Raw genomic sequence first — 22,613 nt, 5'->3', positions numbered from 1 at the left:
CCTAGTGGCATTAAAAGAAGAAGGGAAGTAACCCCGAAAAAGGACTTGCCACCTCAAGTCCTAATGGAAGGGGATTCACCTTCTAAACACTAAGAAGATCAACACTCTCCCCTCCTCCCATCCCATCAATCATCACCAGATCTTCAATAAAGGTAAGTGTCATGTAACTGTGCATGTCTTCTTCAGTTTGTGTGTATTAAAATTAATATTTCATGTGGTAAAATTTTTTTTTTTCAATACTTTGGGGTGTCTTGCACGGATTAATTTGATTTCCATTATTTCTTATGGGGAAAATTAACTTGACTAACGATTATTTCGATTAACGATGAGCTCTCAGGAACGGATTAATATCGCTGGTTGAGGGTCCACTGTATAGGCTAGGTGGCCAAAGACTGCAAACCTCACTCTAGGAAAAGGATCTTGGGGCGAGTATAATACTGAGCACATCTAAGGCGCACATCAACCAGATAACTGCTACAGCATATGGGTGCCTAGCAAACCTGAGAACAGTGTTCCGATACCTCAGTAAGGAATCATTCGAGACCCTGTACACTGTATATATCAGGCCCATACTGGAGTATGTAGCACCAGTTTGGAATCCACACCTGGTTAAGCATGTCATGAAATTAGAGAAAGTGCAAAGGTTTGCAAGGAGGCTAGTTCCAGAGCTAAGGGAAATGTCCTACAAAGAAAGGTTAAGGGAAATCAGCCTGACAACACTGGAAGACAAGAGGGTTAGGGAACACAAGATAAAGACATACAAAATACTGTGAGGAAATGACAAGGTGGACAGAGACAGGATGCTCCAGAGAAGGGACACAGAAACAAGGAGTCACAATTGGAAGTTGAAGACTCAGGTGATTCAAAGGGATGCTAAGAAGTATTTCTTTAGTCAAAGTGTTGTCAGGAAGTGGAACAGTCTGGCAAGTGATGTAGTGGAGGCAGGAACCATACATAGTTTTAAGACAAGGTGTGATAAAGCTCATGGAGCAGGGAGGGAGAGAGAGAGAGAGGACCTAGTAGCGATCAGTGACGAGGCAGGGCCAGGAGCTATGACTAGACCCCTGCAATCACAAACAGGTTAGGTACAGGTGAGTACCTAACATATTGTTGGTAATTCTACCAACATTAATACCATCCCTGGTAGTAGTTGTAATAAAGTGCACATGGGTGAGATGACTAGATTTGTTCACATGTCTATATAAACACTGATATGCTTTCTGCAACAATAACATCAAATACACCTGTGTTTTAGATTGCAACATGGCTTCAAAGTACATGGATTGGCCCTAGGGCAAGTACAGTTACCTGAGGATAAGTGACAATACTACAAAATCATGAGACTAAAATCATAAATAATAGTAATTATAACTGATATAAGGCTCATGATTCTAGGTAGCAGGTTGGTAGACAGCAACCGCCCAGGGAGGTACTACTGTCCTGCCAAATGATTGTAAAACGGAAGCCTGTAATTGTTTTACACGATGGTAGGATTGCTGGTGCCTTTTATTCTGTCTCATACACATGCAAGGTTTCAGGTATGTCTTGCTACTTCTACTTACACTTAGGTCACACTACACATACAGTGGACCCCCGCATAGCGACCTTAATCCGTGCAAGAGGGCTGATTGTTATGCGAAATGTTCGGTATGCGAATGAATTTTCCCAATAAGAAATAATGGAAATCAAATTAATCCGTGCAAGACACCCAAAAGTATGAAAAAAAAATTTGACCACATGAAATATACATTTTCCTACACACAAAGAGAAGGATACATGCACAATAGTAGAGTAGTACATGCACAATATATATTGTGCATGTACTACTCTACTAAATGAAGAATAAATGACACTTACGTTTATTGAAGATGCAGCAATGACTGATGAGACACTGTGTCCTGGGAGTGCCTTTTCCTCCTGAGTACTGCAGGCCCTGTTTGGCATTTTCTTCCAGAACAGGCCTTATCACACTGTGTATGCCACTACGATTCTTAAATCTCTCAAACCAACCTTTGCTGGCTTTAAATTCACCAATATGAGCACTAGTTCCAGGCATTTTTCCCTGTTCACCTGGGTGTTAGTCGACTGGTGTGGGTTGCATCCTGGGAGACAAGATTAAGGACCCCAATGGAAATAAGTTAGACAGTCTTTGATGACACTGACTTTTTTGGGTTATCCTGGGTGGCAAATCCTCTGGGGTTAATTGTTTCTTGGTATTCTCAATAAGCCACACCAACAACGGTGCTACAGCAGCAGCAGCAGCTGACGGTGGTACAGCAGCAACAGACGATGCTACAGCAGCAACAGACGATGCTACAGCAGCAGCAGACGATGCTACAGCAGCAGCAGACGGTACTACAGCAGCAGCAGATGATGCTACAGCAGCAGCAGACGATGCTACAGCAGCAGCAGACGGTACTACAGCAGCAGCAGACGATGCTACAGCAGCAGCAGACGATGCTACAGCAGCAGCAGACGATGCTACAGCAGCAGCAGACGATGCTACAGCAGCAGCAGACGATGCTACAGCAGCAGCAGACGATGCTACAGCAGCAGCAGACGATGCTACAGCAGCAGCAGATGATGCTACAGCAGCAGCAGACAATGCTACAGCAGCAGCAGACGGTACTACAGCAGCAGCAGCAGCTGACGGTGGTACAACAGCAGCAGCAGCTGACAGTGCAGCAGCAGCTGACGGTGGTACAGCAGCTGTACCACCAATAGTAGCGATGGTTGATTGGGGTTTATTATACAACCTGGCCAGCTCGGAGACACGCACTCCACTTTCATACTTATCAATGATCTTTTTCTTCTTCTCTATAGTAATTCTCACCCTTATTGCTGTAGGGTTGGCACTAGAAGCTTTCTTGGGGCCCATGGTCACTTATTTTCCAGAAAAAATCACCAAAAACACTGTAATAATACGAAATGTTCCGATTGTATGCTTGGATGTTACCGCGGAGGCTGGCTGGTAAACAATGCCACCGGCGGAACATGTGAGCGTGGCTCAGGCCGCACATTGGACGCGTCTCAGACGAAGGGCGGTGAGCAGGTTTTTGGGCGGTATGCGAGGCAAAATTTTTGCGAAAAAAGCGAGCGGTATGCGGATTGTACGGTATGCGATGCGTGCGGTATGCGGGGGTCCACTGTACATGTAGAAGCATATATATACACACCCCTCTGGGTTTTCTTCTATTTTCTTTCTAGTTCTTGTTCTTGTTTATTTCCTCTTACCTCCATGGGGAAGTGGAACAGAATTCTTCCTCCGTAAGCCATGCGTGTTGTAAGAGGTGACTAAAATACCGGGAGCAAGGGGGTAGTAACCTCTTCTCCTGTATATATTACTAAATTTAAAAGGAGAAACTTTTGTTTTTTCTTTTGGGCCACCCCGCCTTGGTGGGATACGGCTGGTTTGTTGAAAGAAAGAAAGAAAAGGAGAAACTTTCGTTTTTCCTTTTGGGTCACCCCGCCTCAGTGGGATACGGCCGGTGTGTTGAAAGAAAGATAAGGCTCATGATAGAGAAAACAAACAGAACATATAAGTATCAAATCAAAACACATACCTCTTCAATATTCAACATGTTAGTCTGAACCTCTACAGAAATGGGACTGAAATAAAAGGACCAAAAATGCCTCCCACATGATACAGAGAAGCGCAATGTACTTAATGAATTAAAACATTGAAAAAGTTATGAGTGCTATATTGGTATAATCATATTAACTCCATTTATCTTTCTGAAGTGAATCTATCATTATAATTCCAAAAAGTGCCATTCAATAGCTACAAACATGTCACTTAAAATATAATTATTAAACAATCATTAATTGTAAACTAATTTCATAAAGTACCAGACAACCTTTTCAGCCTGTTAATTTTAATCTGGTTTTCAGGTAATCTTATAATATGCAGCTCAATTATTAATTTCAACTTTATGTCGATACATTACACTAGAGCAATAAGCATAAGGAACTGCACAACTATGTAGTCCAGTGAAGCAGTCTTAGTTCTTTTCCAAGTATGCCCAAGATGTTGTGCATAAACAATTATTATGCATTTATAATGTCTTAAAATTATTATTATTCTAAAAGTAAAAAAAAAATTTACTTTAAAACACCTGATATGGATTTACAAATAAATGAGATATATAATAAGTGTGAGACGGCTTAAAACTTGAACTTGATTTAAAAATAACTGAGAAGATAACAGGGTGTTATGTATATGTAACTGAAGAAAAAAAAGGAGACATGATAATTAGTATATAGTGGTAGGACTCTTGATACTTTTAATTTCTTACATACAGAACAGTATTTAAATAAAGGTAAAGAAGTTTTCGTGGCATTTATGGATTTGGAAAAGGCACATGATAGGGTGGATAAGGAAGCAATGTGGCAGATGTGGCAAGTGTATTGAATAGGTGGAAGGTTACTGAAAGCAGTTAAGAGTTTTTACGAGGACAGTGAGACTCAGGTTAGGGTATGTAGGAGAGGAGGAGATTATTTTCCTGTAGAAGTAGACCTTAGACAAGGATGCATGATGTCAACATGGTTGTTTAATATATTTATAGATGGGGTTGCAAGATAAGTGAAAGTTCAGGTGTTGGGGAGAGGTGTGGGATTGGAAGACAAAGAATCTAACACAAAGTGGGAGTTGTCACAGTTGTTTTTTGCTGATGACACTGCTTTTAGGAGATTCTGAAGAGAAGTTGCAAAGTTTGGTGAATGTAAGAAAGAACAAGGTGATGAGGGTAACAAAAAATTTATGATTGGAGGGAGGGAGGGAGTGTGGAGGAACTGAATGTCAGCAGATGAAAGACAAGTTGAACCACAGAACTGATGAGGAGGAAAAAAGGTGAGTGATGCATCTGTGGAGACAAAGAGCATTATCTATGAAGGCAAAAAAAGAAATGTATGAGCATAGTGGTAACAACATTCTTATATGGGTATGAAGCATGGACTGTGAATGTTGCAGCAAGGAGGAGGCTTGAGGTAGTGGAGAGGTGTCTGAGGGCAAAGTGTGGTGTGAATATTATGCAGAGAATGTGTAGCGTAGAGAGTAGGAGGTGTGAGGTTACTAAAAGTATTAGCCAGAGGACTGAAGAAAGGTTGCTGAAGTGGTTTGGATATTTAGAGGATGGAATAAAATACAATAATTTGGAGGGCATATAAATCTGTAGTGGAGGGAAGACAGGGTAGGGGTCTTACTAGGAAAGGTTGGAAGGAGAGGGTAAAGGAGGTTTCTGTGAGTGAGGGCTTAGACATCCAGCAAGCGTGTGTAAGCGTGTTAGATAGGAGTGAATGGATCCTAGTAGTTTTTATGGGTTTACATACAGATGGATTGTAAGGTAACATTTATGAAGGGATTCAGGGAACTGGTTAGTCAGACTTGAATCCTGGAGGTGGGATGTACAGTACCTGCACTCTGAAGGAGGGGTGGGGATATTTGTAGTTTTGAACTGTAGTATCAACATGCCTCTGGCAAGACAATGATGAACTGAGTGATTGTGAAAGTGTTTGTTCTTTTTTTGGGTCACCCTGTCTCAGTGAGAGATGGCCAGTGTGTTTAAAAAAAATAAAAAGAAGAAAGGGATGCTGTCTAGATCTAGTGAGATCATTTTTACAGTAGCCAATTTTTTCTATTTCTGCTTTTTTCCTTCCTGGATATCTTAACCTTTAAACTGTCCAAACGTAGATCTACGTTCATGTGCGTAGCACTCTGAATGTAGATCTATGTTTTGTTTCGAATTTGAAAGCATGTAAAATAAAATGTAGCTCTATGTTTGGACAGTTCAAGGGTTAAAAATGGGTAAAAGGAATTACAGTTACTTTAAATTTTGTGTATGAACTCATTGATATCTTCCAATGCTCAAAATCCTATAGGTGGAATTATTATCTATCGTGCTAAACTGTTTAAACAGATGATCTTCATTTATATGTTATTTATACATTAAATTTCTAATGGCACTAACCTTTCGGAGGGCTTTGATCCTGTATGGGTCAACACGAGTAATAGCCAAAGATACGGGTTCAGGGGTGAAGCGAAGTCGCTGGATTCTAATCACAGCTCGCACGCACATTATGCCAAACTGGAACATCTTCTTTGCATTGAAAGGACGGCCTTTGTATTGCTGATGAAGCATTAGAAAGAAATTGTTTGAATTGTATTAAATTTTGATAAAGTATTATTTTAAGAACATTCTAGCCATAAACTTATCAAGAATGCAAAATGTTTGGCAGCAAGGAAATAACAAAAATATAATAATTTTTATAAAAAAAAAAATACAGTATTTCATATGAGTCACATATAATTATTTCATTATATGAGTGACTGTTAGTACAGTAATTCATAATTTATTAGTGTATATTACATTACAAAGTTATGTGCAATTCTAAAAGTTAAAGCATTAAGATATAAAAATACAGGTGGTCAACTCACCTCCTCTCTTAAAGTGGTGACAATTATTTGACTCCGGCTAGGCTAGAAGATGCACATAAAATGAAAAGCTACAAAACGGATTCATGCACAAACAGTAAGCAGTAAAACAAAATAGTGTACACCTTTACAAACCAGAACACAGGTTATGGTTACTGTAAGGGTAAATGCCTGCAATAAATAAGGATAATTCCAATCTACAATCAAAGGATGTGTGATGTAAATACAAAAATAACTGAAACTACTGTAATATCAAAGTAAAATACCATGAGCTACTGTCTTCGTTTCCCAAACTACAGTGAACCATTAATGAGAGTGATCATTATGGATATTTACTCATCTTTAATAACAGTGATAACACAAGATGTTGCTGAGAGTAAAGGCAAACCTAATATTGAAACTCTGGTAAAAAATGCCATAAAACAATACAGTATTGTGTTCAAATGAAAAACTGAAAATGGAATATATTTAAAATATTGTTTGTGTTATTATTACTTGCATGTAAAGTAATTTATAAGCATTGCTTACCAAAGTTCAGATGCTGAACAAGTTACTCCTATTAGCAATGCCTTAATTATCAAGTTTAAACTGTTTAAAATTGAAATATCTGAGATGCAAGATGACATGTAAGTTACTCTAGTTTCTTCCATGCTATTATAATCACAGACCAACTGAATACACTACAGTAAGTTCCCAACTTACAATGTTAGCTTTTACACTGCCACTTTGTAACCAGTTAATGACTTACAAACACAGATTTGCTCTTTCAATATGCAAAATCTATATGTTTGCTATTTTAACACCATTTCTTGAAATATCACACTAAAATGGTTTATATTGATATTTATAAGAAAGATTGAGCAAATAAATAACAGTATAGACATGGGAAATCCAATGAATTTATAGTAAATAAAATCCTAAAGTTGGTTTTTAATTTAAAATTATTTTTACAAGTCAAAAAAAAAAAAGATACCCATGAAATGAGCTGTGCTGACACAGCTGAGACTGTGGGTTTAGGGAGGAAGTAGTAGTACAGGTCTCCCTCAACATTCACGTTTTCAACTTTCACGGGCTTCACACATTCGCGAATTCCCAACTGCCAAATTCCCAGCCGCCAAATCATATTTAAGTTTCCCGCCACCTGCGAGTCCCTACTACCCTCCCTCCGACCCCCGCAACTGGCAGCCAGTCCTCCCACCACTCAGTGTGGTGAGTGTTTTGTTTGTTCATTATTTGCTATTAAACTACAGTATAAATAATGTAAACCCATTCATGACTGCATATTGTTTTAAACCAAAAACATGGTCAAAGTTTTTTTTTCTCATTACGCACTGTGTGCTGCAGGATTTTTTTTTATACTGCGCACACTGACCATATAGACCCATTCTTTCATATGTAGGCCTACCAGCTTTCTCTCACTAGATTTGAGGGTGCTAGAATTTAGGCGTACTAGTACGTCAAAAACCCTGGTGCATAAGTCGTACTAGTATGTCCGAAACCCTGAAAGGGTTAAAGGAGGGGTTTGGGATATTGGCAGTTTGGAGCATGTATTCTTCTTTTTCTGTGTAGGAAAATGTATATTTCATGTGAAAAAAATAAAATTTTCATACTTTTGGAGGTGTGGAACGGATTAATTGCATTTCTATTATTTCTTATGGGGAAAATTAATTCGAATAACGATAAATTCAACTGACGACAAGCTCTCTGGAACGAATTAATATTGTTGGTCGAGAGTCCACTGTATTATGTTGTTTTTACTGCTTAAGTTTAAAAGTGCAACAGAAATAATAGTATTTTTTACCATAAATGTTGTTGCTGGTGTTTGTGGAGTGTGGAGAGTTATGCTGTAGCCCTACTGGGCTGAGGTGGATGGTAGAGGTACTGGTACTTAAGTTGATGGTTGTGATGGAGTGTGCATAAATTTTGTAATGGATTTCTGTTCTATTTTACCCCGCGGTACATTATACAACTGACGGTAAGGCATCACCTGCTTTAGACACCATTTTGGTGTCCTCTTCATTGAAAAAGTCTAACTTTAAGTCAAGTCAGTAAATCAGTCAAGTTAGTAAATCAATCAAGTCAGAAAGTCAGTAAATCAGTCAGTCAGTCAGTCATCACACAAACACATATTTACCTCATTCTTTATATGTGCACAAAGAGGCGCTTCATTACGGCCACTGGCTATCTCTTGTCTAATATCACTATTTCCTTTGTTAATTATAAGACTTAATTGCTTAAACCTTTTCTTGCTACTTTCAGCAACACTTGTATGCCTATTGGGTGCCATGATTGTTTGGCAGATTTAAGATATGGCAAGAAAAAAATATAAACTCCTAGCAGAGGATGTTACATATCCCGTTGGCGATGTGCTCAAAATTTCCCACCTCCAGTGAATCATGTTAAGTTAATTTTACGAAGTGTTATAAAAAAATATGCCGCAATTATTCAATCGTGCTATAACCAAAACATGCCAGACAAAACCCTGTTAAACGACGGTCTACCGTATTTTTTTTTTTCAATAAGTAGGCCGTCTCCCACCGAGACAGGGTGACCCAAAAAAGAAAGAAAATCCCCAAAAAGAAAATACTTCCATCATCATTCAACACTTTCACCTCACTCACACATAATTACTGTTTTTGCAGAGGTGCTCAGAATACAACAGTTTAGAAGTACGTACGTATATAGATACACAACATATCTCTCCAAACTGCCAATATCCCAAACCCCTCCTTTAACCCTTTCAGGGTTTCGGATGTATTAGTACAGCTTACGCACCAGGGTTTTTGACATACTAGTACGCCTAAATTCTAGCGCCCTCAAATCTAGTGAGAGAAAGTTGTTAGGCCTACATATGAAAGAATGGGTCTATGTGGTCAGTGTGCGTAGTATAAAAAAAATCCTGCAGCACACAGTGCGTAATGAGAAAAAAAAACTTTGACAGTGTTTTTGGTTTAAAACAGCGACTTTGCACTGTATTTTCATATGGTATTTATGATGGTATTCTGGTTTTCCTGGTCTCATTTTATAGAATGAAAGACATATTACAGAAATTGAGACGATTTTGATTGGTTTTACAATGAAAAGTACCTTGAAATTGAGCTCAAAGTAGCAGAAATCTTCGATTTTTGCCGAAGTTCAAAAGTAAACAAATCATGCTACGCGTCCAATACACGTCAACTGGTGAGTCTAATATTCTTTCACAAGTGCACTGATATTATTTATACCATTTCTACACTAATGTAGTAGTCTGCATAACAGTAAATCTTCTATTTTTTGTGAGAATAAAAATTCAAAGTGGAAAGCAAAAGAATGTAAGAGGGCGTGGGGATGTGACTAATGAACAGAGGAAATGCTATTTTAGTGCCAGGAATGTCTTTCTTGTTTATTCTGGATCATATTTGGAAATTGGCATCTTTTGAAATTTGTGTGAAATTGGCAAAATTGCTAAATTTTGACCACTTTATTGGATAGTTGAAATTGGTAAATGGGTGGTTTCTTGTACTCATTCGATAGAAAAAATGGAGTTCTAGCGAAATAGTTATGATTTTTGTTGACTAGTACACTGGAATTGGCCGAAAATAGGGCTCTAAGTGGGCAAAATCGCCGATGCATAAACATCGTCGAGACCACTAACTTCGCGAGAGCATAATTCCCTAAGTTTTCCATCAAATTTCATACTTTTGGTGTGATTATGATCGGGAAAAGATTCTCTATCTTTTCGTAAGAAAAAATAATTTTTTTTTTTTTGAAAATTTGTCGACCCTGAGAACAAGTCTGGGAGAGGGCCTGTCGACCCTGAAAGGGTTAAGTGATCTTTCCAAAAGTCTCTTAGGGTCAATTAAACACATATTGGGGGTTTGAATCCTTCAGCCTCTATGTACTCCTTGAATTCCTGCAGGTATTTCTCAGCCGCTTTTTGGTCCGAACTGGCAGCCTCACCATACCTTACCACACTGTGTATGCCACTACGATTCTTAAATCTCTCAAACCAACCTTTGCTGGCCTTAAATTCACTCACATCACCACTAGTTGCAGGCCTTTTTTTAATTAAATTGTCATGCAACTCCCTTGCCTTTTCACATATGATTGAGAGATGCTATCTCCTGATATCTGTTTTTCGTTTATCCACACCTATAGTGGTCTCTCAATATCTTCGAGTACGTACTTGTGATCTGTGTTTCGAAAACATACTTGCACCTTTCACAACAACAGCTTCCTTGATTGCCTTTCTGTTGGCCAAGATAGTAGCGATGGTTGATTGGGGTTTGTTATACAACCTAGCCAGCTTGGAGACACGCACTCCAGTTTCATACTTTGTAATTCTCACCCTTTTTACCACAGGGTTGGCACTAAAAGTTTTCTTTGGACCCATGGTGGCTTATTTAGCAGTTACAAGCACTAGAAACACTGGAATAATACAAAATGTACCGAATGTATGCGTGGAAGCGACTGCACTGGCTTGTAAACATTGGCACACTAACTGAAGGCAGGGCAGCTAAGGCACACTCAGGCAACAAGGCCGCGTGGACGCATATGGGACAAATGATGTTACTCGAGTTTTTCAACGTTGGTCGGGCCAAAATTTTTACGCTAAAATGCTTTGTTAGTCGATTTTATCGTTAGATGCCTTCATTGGTCGGGGGTCCACTGTACATCACAACAATGAACTACAATTATATACTCACTTTTATTTTTGTAAGATCTGGAGGTCTAAAAAAAAGTTGTTTGGCTTTTTTGGGGCTCCCAGGAACATAACCCTATTTTTCGAATAAGTTCTTCAATTTGTCTAACACGATTTTAACTAAAACGGCATTTTCAGGAATGTAACTACAGTGTCAAACAGTCTACTGTAACTTATTACTTTATACCTTGCAACCTGCCTTCCAAGCTCTTAAGTGCACTCCACCACTTTCCAGTGTTACATTTATTTCTTTTTTTAATTTTTCTAAATAAATCTTTTTTTTTTTTCTTAAATTTGTTTAAATACCATTTTACTATCTATCCATTTTAAACTTCTGTATTACCTTTTGTTTGTTCTCTGTGTAATCATTCATCTTTTCTTTTTAGAATTGTTCTTTGCATACTTATACTTTGTACTGCCTTTTATGAGCTTTTCATATTAGCTCCAGTGCAGTAAGTCCTGTGTGCAATATTGATTTACTGTTTACTTAAATCCTTCATTAGTCATATGAATACAAACATTGATCCTATTCCTTTGTACAACCATGTATCACGTCAAAATAAACTTCTTATTATTATATTAACCTCTTATTAAATGGCATAAGCAATCCTAATAACTGCCTTTATTACACTACTAGCCACGCTAAGACACTACTCAGTGCCAACAATAACATACAGTGTTCAATTATAATGTCAGATCATTGAGTAAACACTATGATGACCTCCAAGCACTACTCAATTCTCTAAATGTCAGTATGTATACCATTACTCTTGCTGAAACCTGGCTAAAACATGACACTGCAAACATCTGTGCCATACCTGGTTACACAGTCATATACAATTGCAGGCCAGATAAATTAGGTGGTGTCACAGCTATCTACTACTCTGATGAACTTGAATGTATTACATCTACTTGCACCAGGGATGAATATGGTAAATATACATTTGCTAAATATAAATCCAAAAATCTTAAAAAAATCTTTAAGAGTTGGATCAATCTATAGAGTACCTCACTCCAATGTTTACTCATTTAGTGAAAACCAAAGAAACATGTTAACTGAAACAGATGAATAAACACCACCTAATACTAACAGGTGACTTCAACATAAACCTCATCCATGACCATGACCCACAAGTAACTGAATTCACAAACACTATGAACAACTGCTTACTTCTACCATCTATAACTAAACCAACAAGAATCTCCGAGACAAGTGCCTCATTACTTGACCATATCTGGACAAACACTATATCTTCATTAAAAGCAGGCATAATCACAGATAACACCACAGACCACTATCTCACCTTTCTCATAACCAACTTATGTAAATTGCCCCAGGACACAAGTAGGATCACATTCCGACTACATGATGAGTCATCAGTATACATGTATACGGGTCTCCCTCAACATTCGTATTTTCCACTTACACGGGCTTCGAACATTCATGAATTCCCAGCCACCCAGTCATATTTAAAATATTTTCATGGGCTTCGAACATTCACGAATTCTCAGCAGCCCAATCATATTTAAAATATGTCATTACATATCTTAGGAATTGTGGCAGTGGCAGAGTTTGTTTGGAGATAGGACAAGATAGTCCCTCAATATGACACTAATATCAACTCTACAGCTTATTTATCTATCAAAATTCATCTAATATGACATAATAAACAATATTAATAACATAGAAATATGACATATACTCTAGAATGAATAAAATACATCATTAGGTATGTCACGAGTGTTGCTGTGTTGTTGTTGTTGGGTGTATAAGGGCCACTGAGAGCATAAGCCATACATAATGGTGGTGGAGGCGGCATCAGAAGCGGCAGAGACTAGAGACAGCGGTGTTGTCAGTCGTTCTATATAACTCCTACAACATAAGAAAGAAGGAACACTGCAGCAGGCCTACTGGCCCATGTGGGGCAGGTCCATGTCAACCCTTGGCTTAGACCAATGGCCCACCCAGTCAGGTCACCTCCATTTAAGGAAGGAGCATGGCATCTGACCCAGTAGCACCAGCTAGTCAGGTCCAACTCACACCCACTCATGTATTTATCCAACCTATTTTTAAAACTACACATCGTCTTAGCTTCTATAAAGGTACTTGGGAGTTTGTTCCACTCATCCACAACACTATTACCATACCAGTGCTTTCTTATATCCTTCATGAATCTGAATTTTTCCAACTTAAAATCATTGCTGTGAGTCCTGTCTATGTTAGATATTTTTAGCACGCTATTTACATCCCCTTTATTAATTCCTGTTTTCCATTTAAACACCTCAATCCTATCCCCCCTAATTCTACGCCTTTCTAGAGAGTGCAGATTCAGGGCCCTCAGTCTCTCCTCATAGGGAAGATTTCTGATACATGGGATCAACTTTGTCATCCTCCTCTGTATGTTTTCCAGTGTAGTCAGGGCCGGATTACCGCATAGGCAAACTAGGCATCTGCCTAGGGCCCCGTGCATTTGGGGGCCCCGCAGTCCAAGGGGTTCAGGGGCTCATCCAAGACTGCGCACATGGTGCAAGTGCAAAGGGGTCCCTACCTAAAAAGTTCAAGTGTTTGGAGAGTAAAATTGATTTTTAAAAATTAATCAAAACAAAAATAAATAATGAAATAAAATAAAAATAAATAAACCTAACCATAGATGGCAACACTCAACATGCCTTTGTTTACATCAGAACAGCTGTGTTTTCTCACTAATGGGTGAGTATGGGAGATTCCTCTCCAATTTTCTGTAGTAATTACACGTTATCTAGACTTGTACTGTGACAAATTAACTGAAGTGTTGTTGATAGACATTGATGTGTATGGATAAATGTTTGTTTTTGCCTCTAAATGTTAAGGGAGGTACCTGATAGGGTTACTTGACCAGTAAAGACGCATTTTTGGTAAAAACACTATAAAGAAAAACCTAAAAACGCAAACTGACTTCCGTTTGTAGGTTTTAAAAGCACTTTGTCCTGTCTTTAAGTCTTTATCATTTCAATAACAGATCTCAATTGACTGATGTTCTACATCACTTCCGTCGCAAATGCTTAGTTTTCAAGTTGTGACGGAAGTGATGTAGAACATCAATTAATTTACTACATATTTCCCCAGAAACACATAAGCCACATCAGAAAATCGTTGGTTGGGTGACACTGACAATTGTCCCTGCATTCTTTAATTCTCATGTCCTTATCTATGGTGGTAGGCCATATATCATGCAAAACATAATGATTAGTTTAGTTATGAAAATGGTAATATAAATACCATTGTGCATTGTTCTTGGACTCAGTATGATTTCTGTTTAAGTAAATTGGAGATCAAGGAGGATGAATTAGTAAAATATTCGTAGCCCAAATCACTAACCTAATCTATGGTAAAAGTTCTGTATATGACTCCTTTCTGGTAACGTTTTGAATTTTTAGATGCGCAGCCAGAGGAAAGGGGGCTACAAGGGCCATATTCCCCCAATTGACAGAAAAAAAAAATTAATAATAATTAAAAAATTAATAATAATTGATAATGAAAAATTTGTATTTGCATGATTACAGACAGTGATACATCCTCATTATGGCATCTCGTGAACGTGATGTTGGACATTCTTATGCGAGTGGGTCACAGAAAAGAAAGAAGAAAATTCAAGAAGAAGAACAGAAAAAGAAAGATGTAGGAAGCTGCAGAAAGATCACAGACATGCTCACGAAAACAGTTTCTGATGTTACCAGTACAGTTGAATCTGCAGATACGTCATCATACAGGAAGCCCTCCCTCCATTATTTCTCAGCCAGCATCTACTTCTTTTGTGTCTCCTCTCAATGTCTCAATGGACATTTCATCCACAGGATTTGTCTTAAAAGATCCTGCCTCATGGCCAAATGTAATCCCAGATTCTCTACGTAATGCTTTCATTGCAGAAAACTTCAGTCAAACTCTGAACATTGACTTTAGGAAATCAGCAAGGATTTATGATGATGGAAGTCGTCGTTGTTTAAAGTCATCTATGTTTTATAGGAAGCTTGCAAATTCAGAAACTGTGAAAAGATCATGGATGGTATACTCTGAAAGCTCAGGAAAAGTGTACTGTTCAGCATGCAAACTATTTTACAGGGGTTCAATGACTGGAAAAATTCCAAGCGTTTCGAGGAACATGAAAACAGCACCACTCACAGGAGCTGCATTTTAGCCAGTGTATTTCGTGCACAGAAAAAAGGCTTATTAGATTCTCATTTGGAAAATCAAACTGAAAAAGAGTGCACTTATTGGAGAAAAGTTCTAGAAAGAGTTGTTGCTTTTGTAAAATTCTTAGCTCTAAGAGGACTTGCTTTCCGTGGAGAAAATGAGGTTTTTGGTTCGGAAAACAATGGCAATTTCCTAGGGATCATAGAACTGTTAGCACAATTCGATCCATTCTTAGAAAATCATGTGTCACGCCTTGGGAATGCAGGAAGAGGCACTGTATCTTACATGTCATCTACTATATGCAATGAATTTATTGAACTGATGACTAAGAAGGTCCTCAATAACATCATAGCAGCTGTGAAAACTGCAAAATACTTTGCATAAGTGTAGATTCAACACCAGATATTTCACATACAGATCAATTGACATTCAATGTTTGCTTTGTCGATTCCAGTGGTAAGCCTGTAGAGCGCTTTATAAAATTCATTCCTCTTTCAGGCCATGATGGAGAAACAATGATGAATGTAGTACTGGATACTCTGCTTGAACATGATCTCTCTATTATGGATTGCCGTGGCCAGAGCTACGACAATGCAAGTAACATGTCGGGTAAATATAATGGATTGCATGCCCGTATCAAGCAAATCAACCCACTTGCTGAATATGTGCCCTGCTCAGCACATTCTCTTAATCTTGTTGGGTCATGTGCTGCGGAGTGTTGTGTCGCTGCAGTTTCATTTTTTGGACTTTTACAAGCACTCTTTAATTTTTTCTCTGCTTCAACGCATCGGTGGAGTATACTCAAGTCAATCATTCATGGAGATGTCATCAAATCATTATCAACAACAAGGTGGTCAGCGCAGCATGATGCAACACATGCTTTGAAAGACAGCTTTGCTGAAATATGTTCTGCTTTGATCCAAATAGCAGAGGATGAAGACCAGATAGCAACTACAAGAAGCGAAGCAGCCAGCTTAGCATCAAAATTGGAAGATTTTGAATTGGCCTTACTCTGTGTGCTTTGGGACTGTATACTGGAATGGTTAAATGCCACGAACAAGACACTTCAGAAAATTGAAATTGAAATGGCTACTTGTGCTAACCTCTATGCAGGCTTAGTGGAATTTGTAAGTTCACTTCACAATGATGAAGCTTTTGAAATGTTTGAAGAGAAAGCTAAACTGCTGGTGAAAGACTACAGTTACCAGGCTGATCATCAGCGGTCAAGGAAGAGGAAATGCAATTTTGAAGAGCCAGACAATGAAATTGTGTTGCTACCAAGGCAGAAATGTAAGACAGCTACATACTTCGTCATTCTGGATTCACTGATTACAGAATTGGTGAAAAGAAAAGAAATCTACCAGAATCTCAATGACAAGTTTGGATTTCTGTTCAAAATTACTACTATGCCAGATGCAGAATTGAGAGAAGCTGCATTAAAGTTGCAATAACATCTTTCAGCAGATGTTCAGGACACATTTGTTGAAGAAATAGTTCATTTTTCTGGGTATATGAATCAGATTAAAGCTCCACCTGAAAAATGTGCGCCCTCAGCTGCTTTGAAACATTTAAGAAATGCAGGTATCTCAGAAACCTTCCCTAATGTTGACATAGTGTATTGCCTTTACCTAACACTTCCAGCTACTAACTGTGAAGGAGAACGTTCATTTTCTGTTTTGAAAAGAGTGAAAAACCAGCTCCGTTCAACAATGAGCCGACAAATTGTGTAACCTAGCCTTGTTGACCATTGAGTCTGATCTAACAAGAAATATTGATTTTCAGAATATAATTGATGATTTTGCCAATATGAAATCCAGAAAAAAGTTTATTTAAGAAGTGCCTGTGAATATAAACAATTCTTTACTTTCTTGAGTTTATATGATTTGATAGTCTTATGCATGATGCAATGATAACAATAATGGTCAGTGATTTATAAAGGGAATAATAGTGCTGTAGTGGTTATGCTGAATATAATAGGTACATGATGTCACTACTTTAATAGCCTAATCTAGTAATACTATGCTGTCTTGAGTTTATTCTCTTTAAAATGCATGATTTAACAAGATAGTTATAATGGCTGTTGGTAAATGGTTTTGGTTGTCTTGATGTACTTTCCCTATTAAATTTAATCTAAATAGCCAGAATGTATTTAATTAGACCTTAAACAGGCTCACACCGACCGCCCCCCACCCCCAAGCTGGAAGGGGTCGCTTCGCTTACCCGTAACTCAAAGGGGCCCCGCAAATCTGAATAGCCTAGGGCACGGAGACTTCTTAATCCAGCCCTGAGTGTAGTTATAACCATTCTGAAATACGGTGACCAGAACTGTGCAGCATAATCTAAATGAGGCCTAACCAAGGATATAGAGAGTTGAAAAACAACCTGAGGATTTCTATTATTTATGCTTCTTGATATGAAGCCAAGGATTCTTTTCACTTTATTGCAAACACTTATGTACTGTTGTCTTGGTTCAGGTTACTGCTAACCAGAACTCCTAAATCCTTTTCGCAGTCAGTAATATTAAGATCTACATTATTTAGTTTATATGTGGCTTGGTTATTATCCTTTCCAACATTTAGAACTTTGCATTTGTCTACATTAAACTGCATCTGCCACTTCTTTGACCATTGCATCAGTCTATTCAAATCATCCTGGAGTGCTTTAATGTCCTCATTAGAATGAATAAGACAGCCTATTTTGGTGTCATCAGCAAATTTGCTTATGTTGCTATTTATTCCCTCATCTATGTCGTTTATGTAAATTGTGAACAACAAGGGGCCCAACACTGATCCCTGTGGAACACCACTTGTGATGTGCCCCCATTCTGATTTCTCCCCATTTATGCTAACTCTCTGCTACTTATTTGTCAGCCATGCCTCTACCCAGGAAAAAATTTCTCCTATTCCGTGTGCCTTAAGTTTCCTCAATAGCCTCTGATGTGGAACTCTATCGAAAGCCTTACTGAAGTCCATATACATAATATATTCAATACCATGATCTACCTCCTCAAATACCTTAGTGAAAAATGTTAGTAAATTTCCAAGACAGGAACGCCCCTTTGTAAAACCGTGTTGAGATTCATTAACCCTTTCAAGGTCGACAGGCCCTCTCAAAGACTTGTTCTCAGGGTCGGCCAAATTTAAAAAAAATAAAAAAAAAAAAAAAAAAAAAAAAAATAAAAAAAAAAAAAAAAAAAATTCTTATGAAAAGATAGAGAATCTTTTCCCAATCATAATGACATGAAAAGTATGAAATTTGATGGAAAACTTATGGAATTATGCCCTCGCAAAGTTAGCGGTCTCGACGATGTTTACGCATTGGCGATTTTTCCCACTTTGAGCCCTAATTTCGGCCAATTCCTGTGTACTTGTTGACAAAAATCATAACTATTTTGCTAGAACTCCATTTTTTCTATTGAATGAGTACAAGAAACCACCCATTCACCGATTTCAACTATCCAATACAGTGGTCAGAATTTAGCAATTTTGCCAATTTCACACAAATTTCAAAAGATGCCAATTTCCGAATAGAGCCCAGAATAAACAAGAAAGAAATTCCTGGCACTAAAATAACATTTCCTCTGTTCATTAGTCACGTCCCCATGCCCCTCTTACATTCTTTTGCTTTCCATTTTGAATTTTTATTCTCACAAAATATAGAAGATTTACTGTTATGCAGACTACTGCATTGGTGTAGAAATGGTATAAATATTATCAGCGCACTTCTGAAAGAATATTAGACTCACCAGTTGACGTGTATTGGACGCATAGCATGATTTGTTTACTTTTGAACTTTGGTAAAAATCGAACGTTTCTGCTACTTTGAGCGCAATTTCAAGGTAGTTTTCTTTGTAAAACCAGTCAAAATCATCATAATTTCTGTAATATGTCTTCCATTCTATAAAATGAGACCAGGAAAACTAGAATACAACAATAAATACCATACGAATATACAGTGCAAACTCTCTGTTTTAATCCAAAAACACGGTCAGTTTTTTTTTCTCATTACACACTGTGTGCTGCAGGAGTTTTTTGATACCAAGCACACTGACCACATAGACCCATTCTTTCATATGTAGGCCTACCAGCTTTCTCTCACTAGATTTGAGGGCGCTAGAATTTAGGCATACTAGTACGTCAAAAACCCTGGTGCGTAAGCCGTACTAGTACAGCTGAAACCCTGAAAGGGTTAATCAAGTTATGCCTTTCAAGATGGCTACAAACTGCTTCAGCAATTATTGATTCCATAAATTTTCCCACTATGTAGGTAAGGCTTATTTGTCTATAGTTCAAAGCTTAAGGACCTGTCACCTACCTTGTAAACAGATATTACATTTGCCATTTTCCACTTATCTGGCACTATGCCAGTTTGTAGTGATATGTTGAAAAGATTAGCCAAAGGTTTGCTAAGTTCCTCTTTACATTCGTTTAACCCTTTCAGGGTTTCCAACATACTAGTACGGCTTACGCACCAGGGTTATTGACGTACTTGTATGCGTAAATTGTAGCGCCTTCAAATCTAGCAAGAGAAAGCTCGTAGGCCTACATATGAAAGAATGGGTCTATGTGGTCAGTGTGCATAGTATTACGCACTGCAGCGCACAATGCGTAATAAGGAAAAAAAAAACTTTGACCGTGTTTTTGGTTTAAAACAGTGACTGCGCTATTTTTTAGTATGGTATTTATGGAAATTGGCAAAATTGCTAATTTCTGACCACTTTATTGGATAGCTGAAATTGGTAAATGGATGGTTTCTTGTACTCATTCGATAGAAAAACTGGAGTTCTAGTGAAACAGTTATGATTTTTTTTGACTAGTACACTGGAATTGGCTGAAAATAGGGATCAAATTGGGCAAAATCGCCAATGCGTAAACAACATCAAGACCGCTAACTTCGCAAGAGCATAATTCCGTAAGTTTTCCATAAAATTTCATACTTTTGGTGTCATTATGACCGGGAAAAGATTCTCTATCTTTTCTTAAGAAATTTTTTTTTTCTGAAAAATTTTTGACCCTGAGAACAAATTTAGGAGAGGGCCTCTCGACCCTGAAAGGGTTAAAACTCTTGCAAACAATTCATCAAGGCTTAGGGATTTGCTAGGTTTTATTTTCTCTATTTGTCTGAGGACCATGTCACTAGTTACCCCAATCATGCATAGTTTATTATTGTCCTGTTCTACATAATTTATTATTTCTGGAATTTCGCTAGTATCTTCCTGGGTAAAAACTGAGAGGAAGTAAGTATTGAAAATTTCACACATATCCTTATCACTCTCAGTGATCTGACCTAAGTTACTCTTAAGTGGGCCAATCTTGTCCCTAATCTTCCTTCTGTATACCTGAAAGAACCCTTTTGGGTTAGTCTTCGAGTCCCTTGTGACCTTAGCCTCATAATCCCTTTTAGCTTTTCTTATTCCTTTTTTTATTTCTGTCTTTAACTGAATATACTGATTTCTTAACTGCCCATCCCCTCTTTTGATACACTTATATGTGCCTCTTTTTTGACCAATGAGATGTTTTAATCTATTATTCATCCATTTGGGATTATTTTTGTTAGATCTAATTTCCCTACTTGGAACAAAAGTTGTCTGGGCAGCTAGAACTATGCTCTGAAAAATGTCACATTGGCAGCCAACACCACCAACCTGACCCCTAGTCAGGTCATCGCAATTTAGACCACCCAGGTAATTTCTCAGTGCCATGAAATCGGCCAAGCGGAAGTCTGGGACAGAGACTTGATTGCAGTTATCTGGGTAATTCCATGATATATTGAAACTAAATGATTTGTGATCGCTTTCCCCAAGCTCATCATTAACCTCAAGATTATTAATTAGTGATTCTTTGTTGGCAAGAACCAAGTCAAGCAGGTTGCTTCCTTTAGTTGGTTCTGTCACAAACTGTTTTAAAAAGCAATCCTGAACCGTATCAAGAAAGTCGCTAGACTCAAAATTTCCTGTCGCATTGTTCCAATCAATCTGTCTAAAGTTAAAATCTCCCATTAACACAACATTTTCATATCTAGATGCCTTATGAATTTCGTCCCTCGAGAAACTGTAGCCAAACAGATTCTGTGTCCAATGCTTCCAATCTCATATCTTGTCTAACACAACAATTTAAATTATCTCTGACATACATTGCCACTCCACCACCCTTCCTGTTGACCCTATCAGTGTGGAATAGTTTATAACCCTGTATGTTGCATTCAGAAGGTATTTCTCTATCTTTCAAGCTGAACCAGGTCTCTGTTATAGCAATAATATCTATATTACCTGCGCTTGCAAGTAATTTTAGCTCATCTATCTTATTTCTTAGACTCTTACTATTTGTATAGTAAACCTTAATTAAGGGAGCTAGTCACTCATTGCCCTCTACTATCTCTCTTTGTTTGTTGATAAATTGCTTTGCCTTTACTAGCAACTTTATTTTGAATATTGTCTTTTAAACATATCCCTGAGGTATCCTGGTTATATCTGCTGTTTTCAACCCTAGTACTGCTGCCTGACTGTTTCCCACAGACACCCATATCTCTACAATCTATCAGTTTAAAGTCGAAGACATATCACCAATAACCCCCTCAAACGAATTGGCTAATGCAACCACTCCAGCCCAAGAGAGATGAAACCCATCCCTTGCATACATATCACATTTGCCACAGAATATGTCCCAGTTATCAATGAATGGGATTGCAAGTTCCTTGTAGTACCTGTCTAGCCAGCAATTTATACCAATTGCCCTAGACATCCATTCATTACCCACTCCCCTTCTAGGCAAGATGCTACATATGACTGGGATCTCTCCCTCAAATCTGACTACATCTATGGCTGACTTATACTTATCCAGCAGCTCCTGTCTCCTGCCCTTCCCAATGTCATTTCCACCAGCATCAGTTAGGTTTGTGCTGTCCTTTTTCTATTGATTAATCACTTAACTTACTTGATACACTGTTAATGCTACACTTTATCACTGGCTGGCACTATAGCCTTTATCGACTTGTGCTGCTTTAGTATCGTACATATCATAGAATCATTGAAGGTGGCACATTCTTCCCTCTCTCTTCCTCCTCCACTCTGGTACTCTGATATGAGTTCTTTCTTCAATTCTATAGGTTTTCTCATCTTCTTTACCAAAGGGCTGGCACTAGTACAATATTTTACTATGTTTTCCTGTGTTTTATGATTGTTCATGGATCAGTAGGTTATGGAAGCAGTATTGTATTATATTTCCCTACAATATACTGGGGCACCAAACATTTGCAATTTTTCAACATTTGTGAGGTTGTTGATCCCCTAACCCTCATGAATATTGAGAGAGACCTGTAACTTTATTTCAGCA

At 38.0% G+C, this 22,613-nt stretch overlaps 1 protein-coding gene across 6 annotated transcripts in view; it reads right to left on the bottom strand.

The window, feature by feature from the left end:
- Positions 1-22,613, bottom strand: part of PhKgamma (phosphorylase kinase gamma) — a 411,214-nt gene that overhangs the window by 39,074 nt on the left and 349,527 nt on the right. For 4 of the 6 annotated variants that reach the window (XM_070097983.1, XM_070097984.1, XM_070097981.1 and 1 more), the window contains 2 exons: positions 6,434-6,475; positions 5,967-6,125 (listed from right to left, as the gene is read on the bottom strand). In XM_070097983.1, coding sequence (XP_069954084.1) covers positions 5,967-6,125; positions 6,434-6,475 — 201 coding nt within the window. The remainder of the gene's footprint in view (positions 1-5,966; positions 6,126-6,433; positions 6,476-22,613) is intronic. The other 2 variants (XM_070097986.1, XM_070097987.1) reach the window with 1 other exon arrangement.

The sequence above is a fragment of the Cherax quadricarinatus genome, chromosome 60, assembly GCF_038502225.1.
Source record: "Cherax quadricarinatus isolate ZL_2023a chromosome 60, ASM3850222v1, whole genome shotgun sequence".
NCBI classification, from domain to species: Eukaryota; Metazoa; Arthropoda; class Malacostraca; order Decapoda; family Parastacidae; genus Cherax; species Cherax quadricarinatus.
The sequence above is the reverse complement of the archived record's forward strand: the minus strand, read 5'-3'. Positions and strand labels throughout refer to the sequence as shown.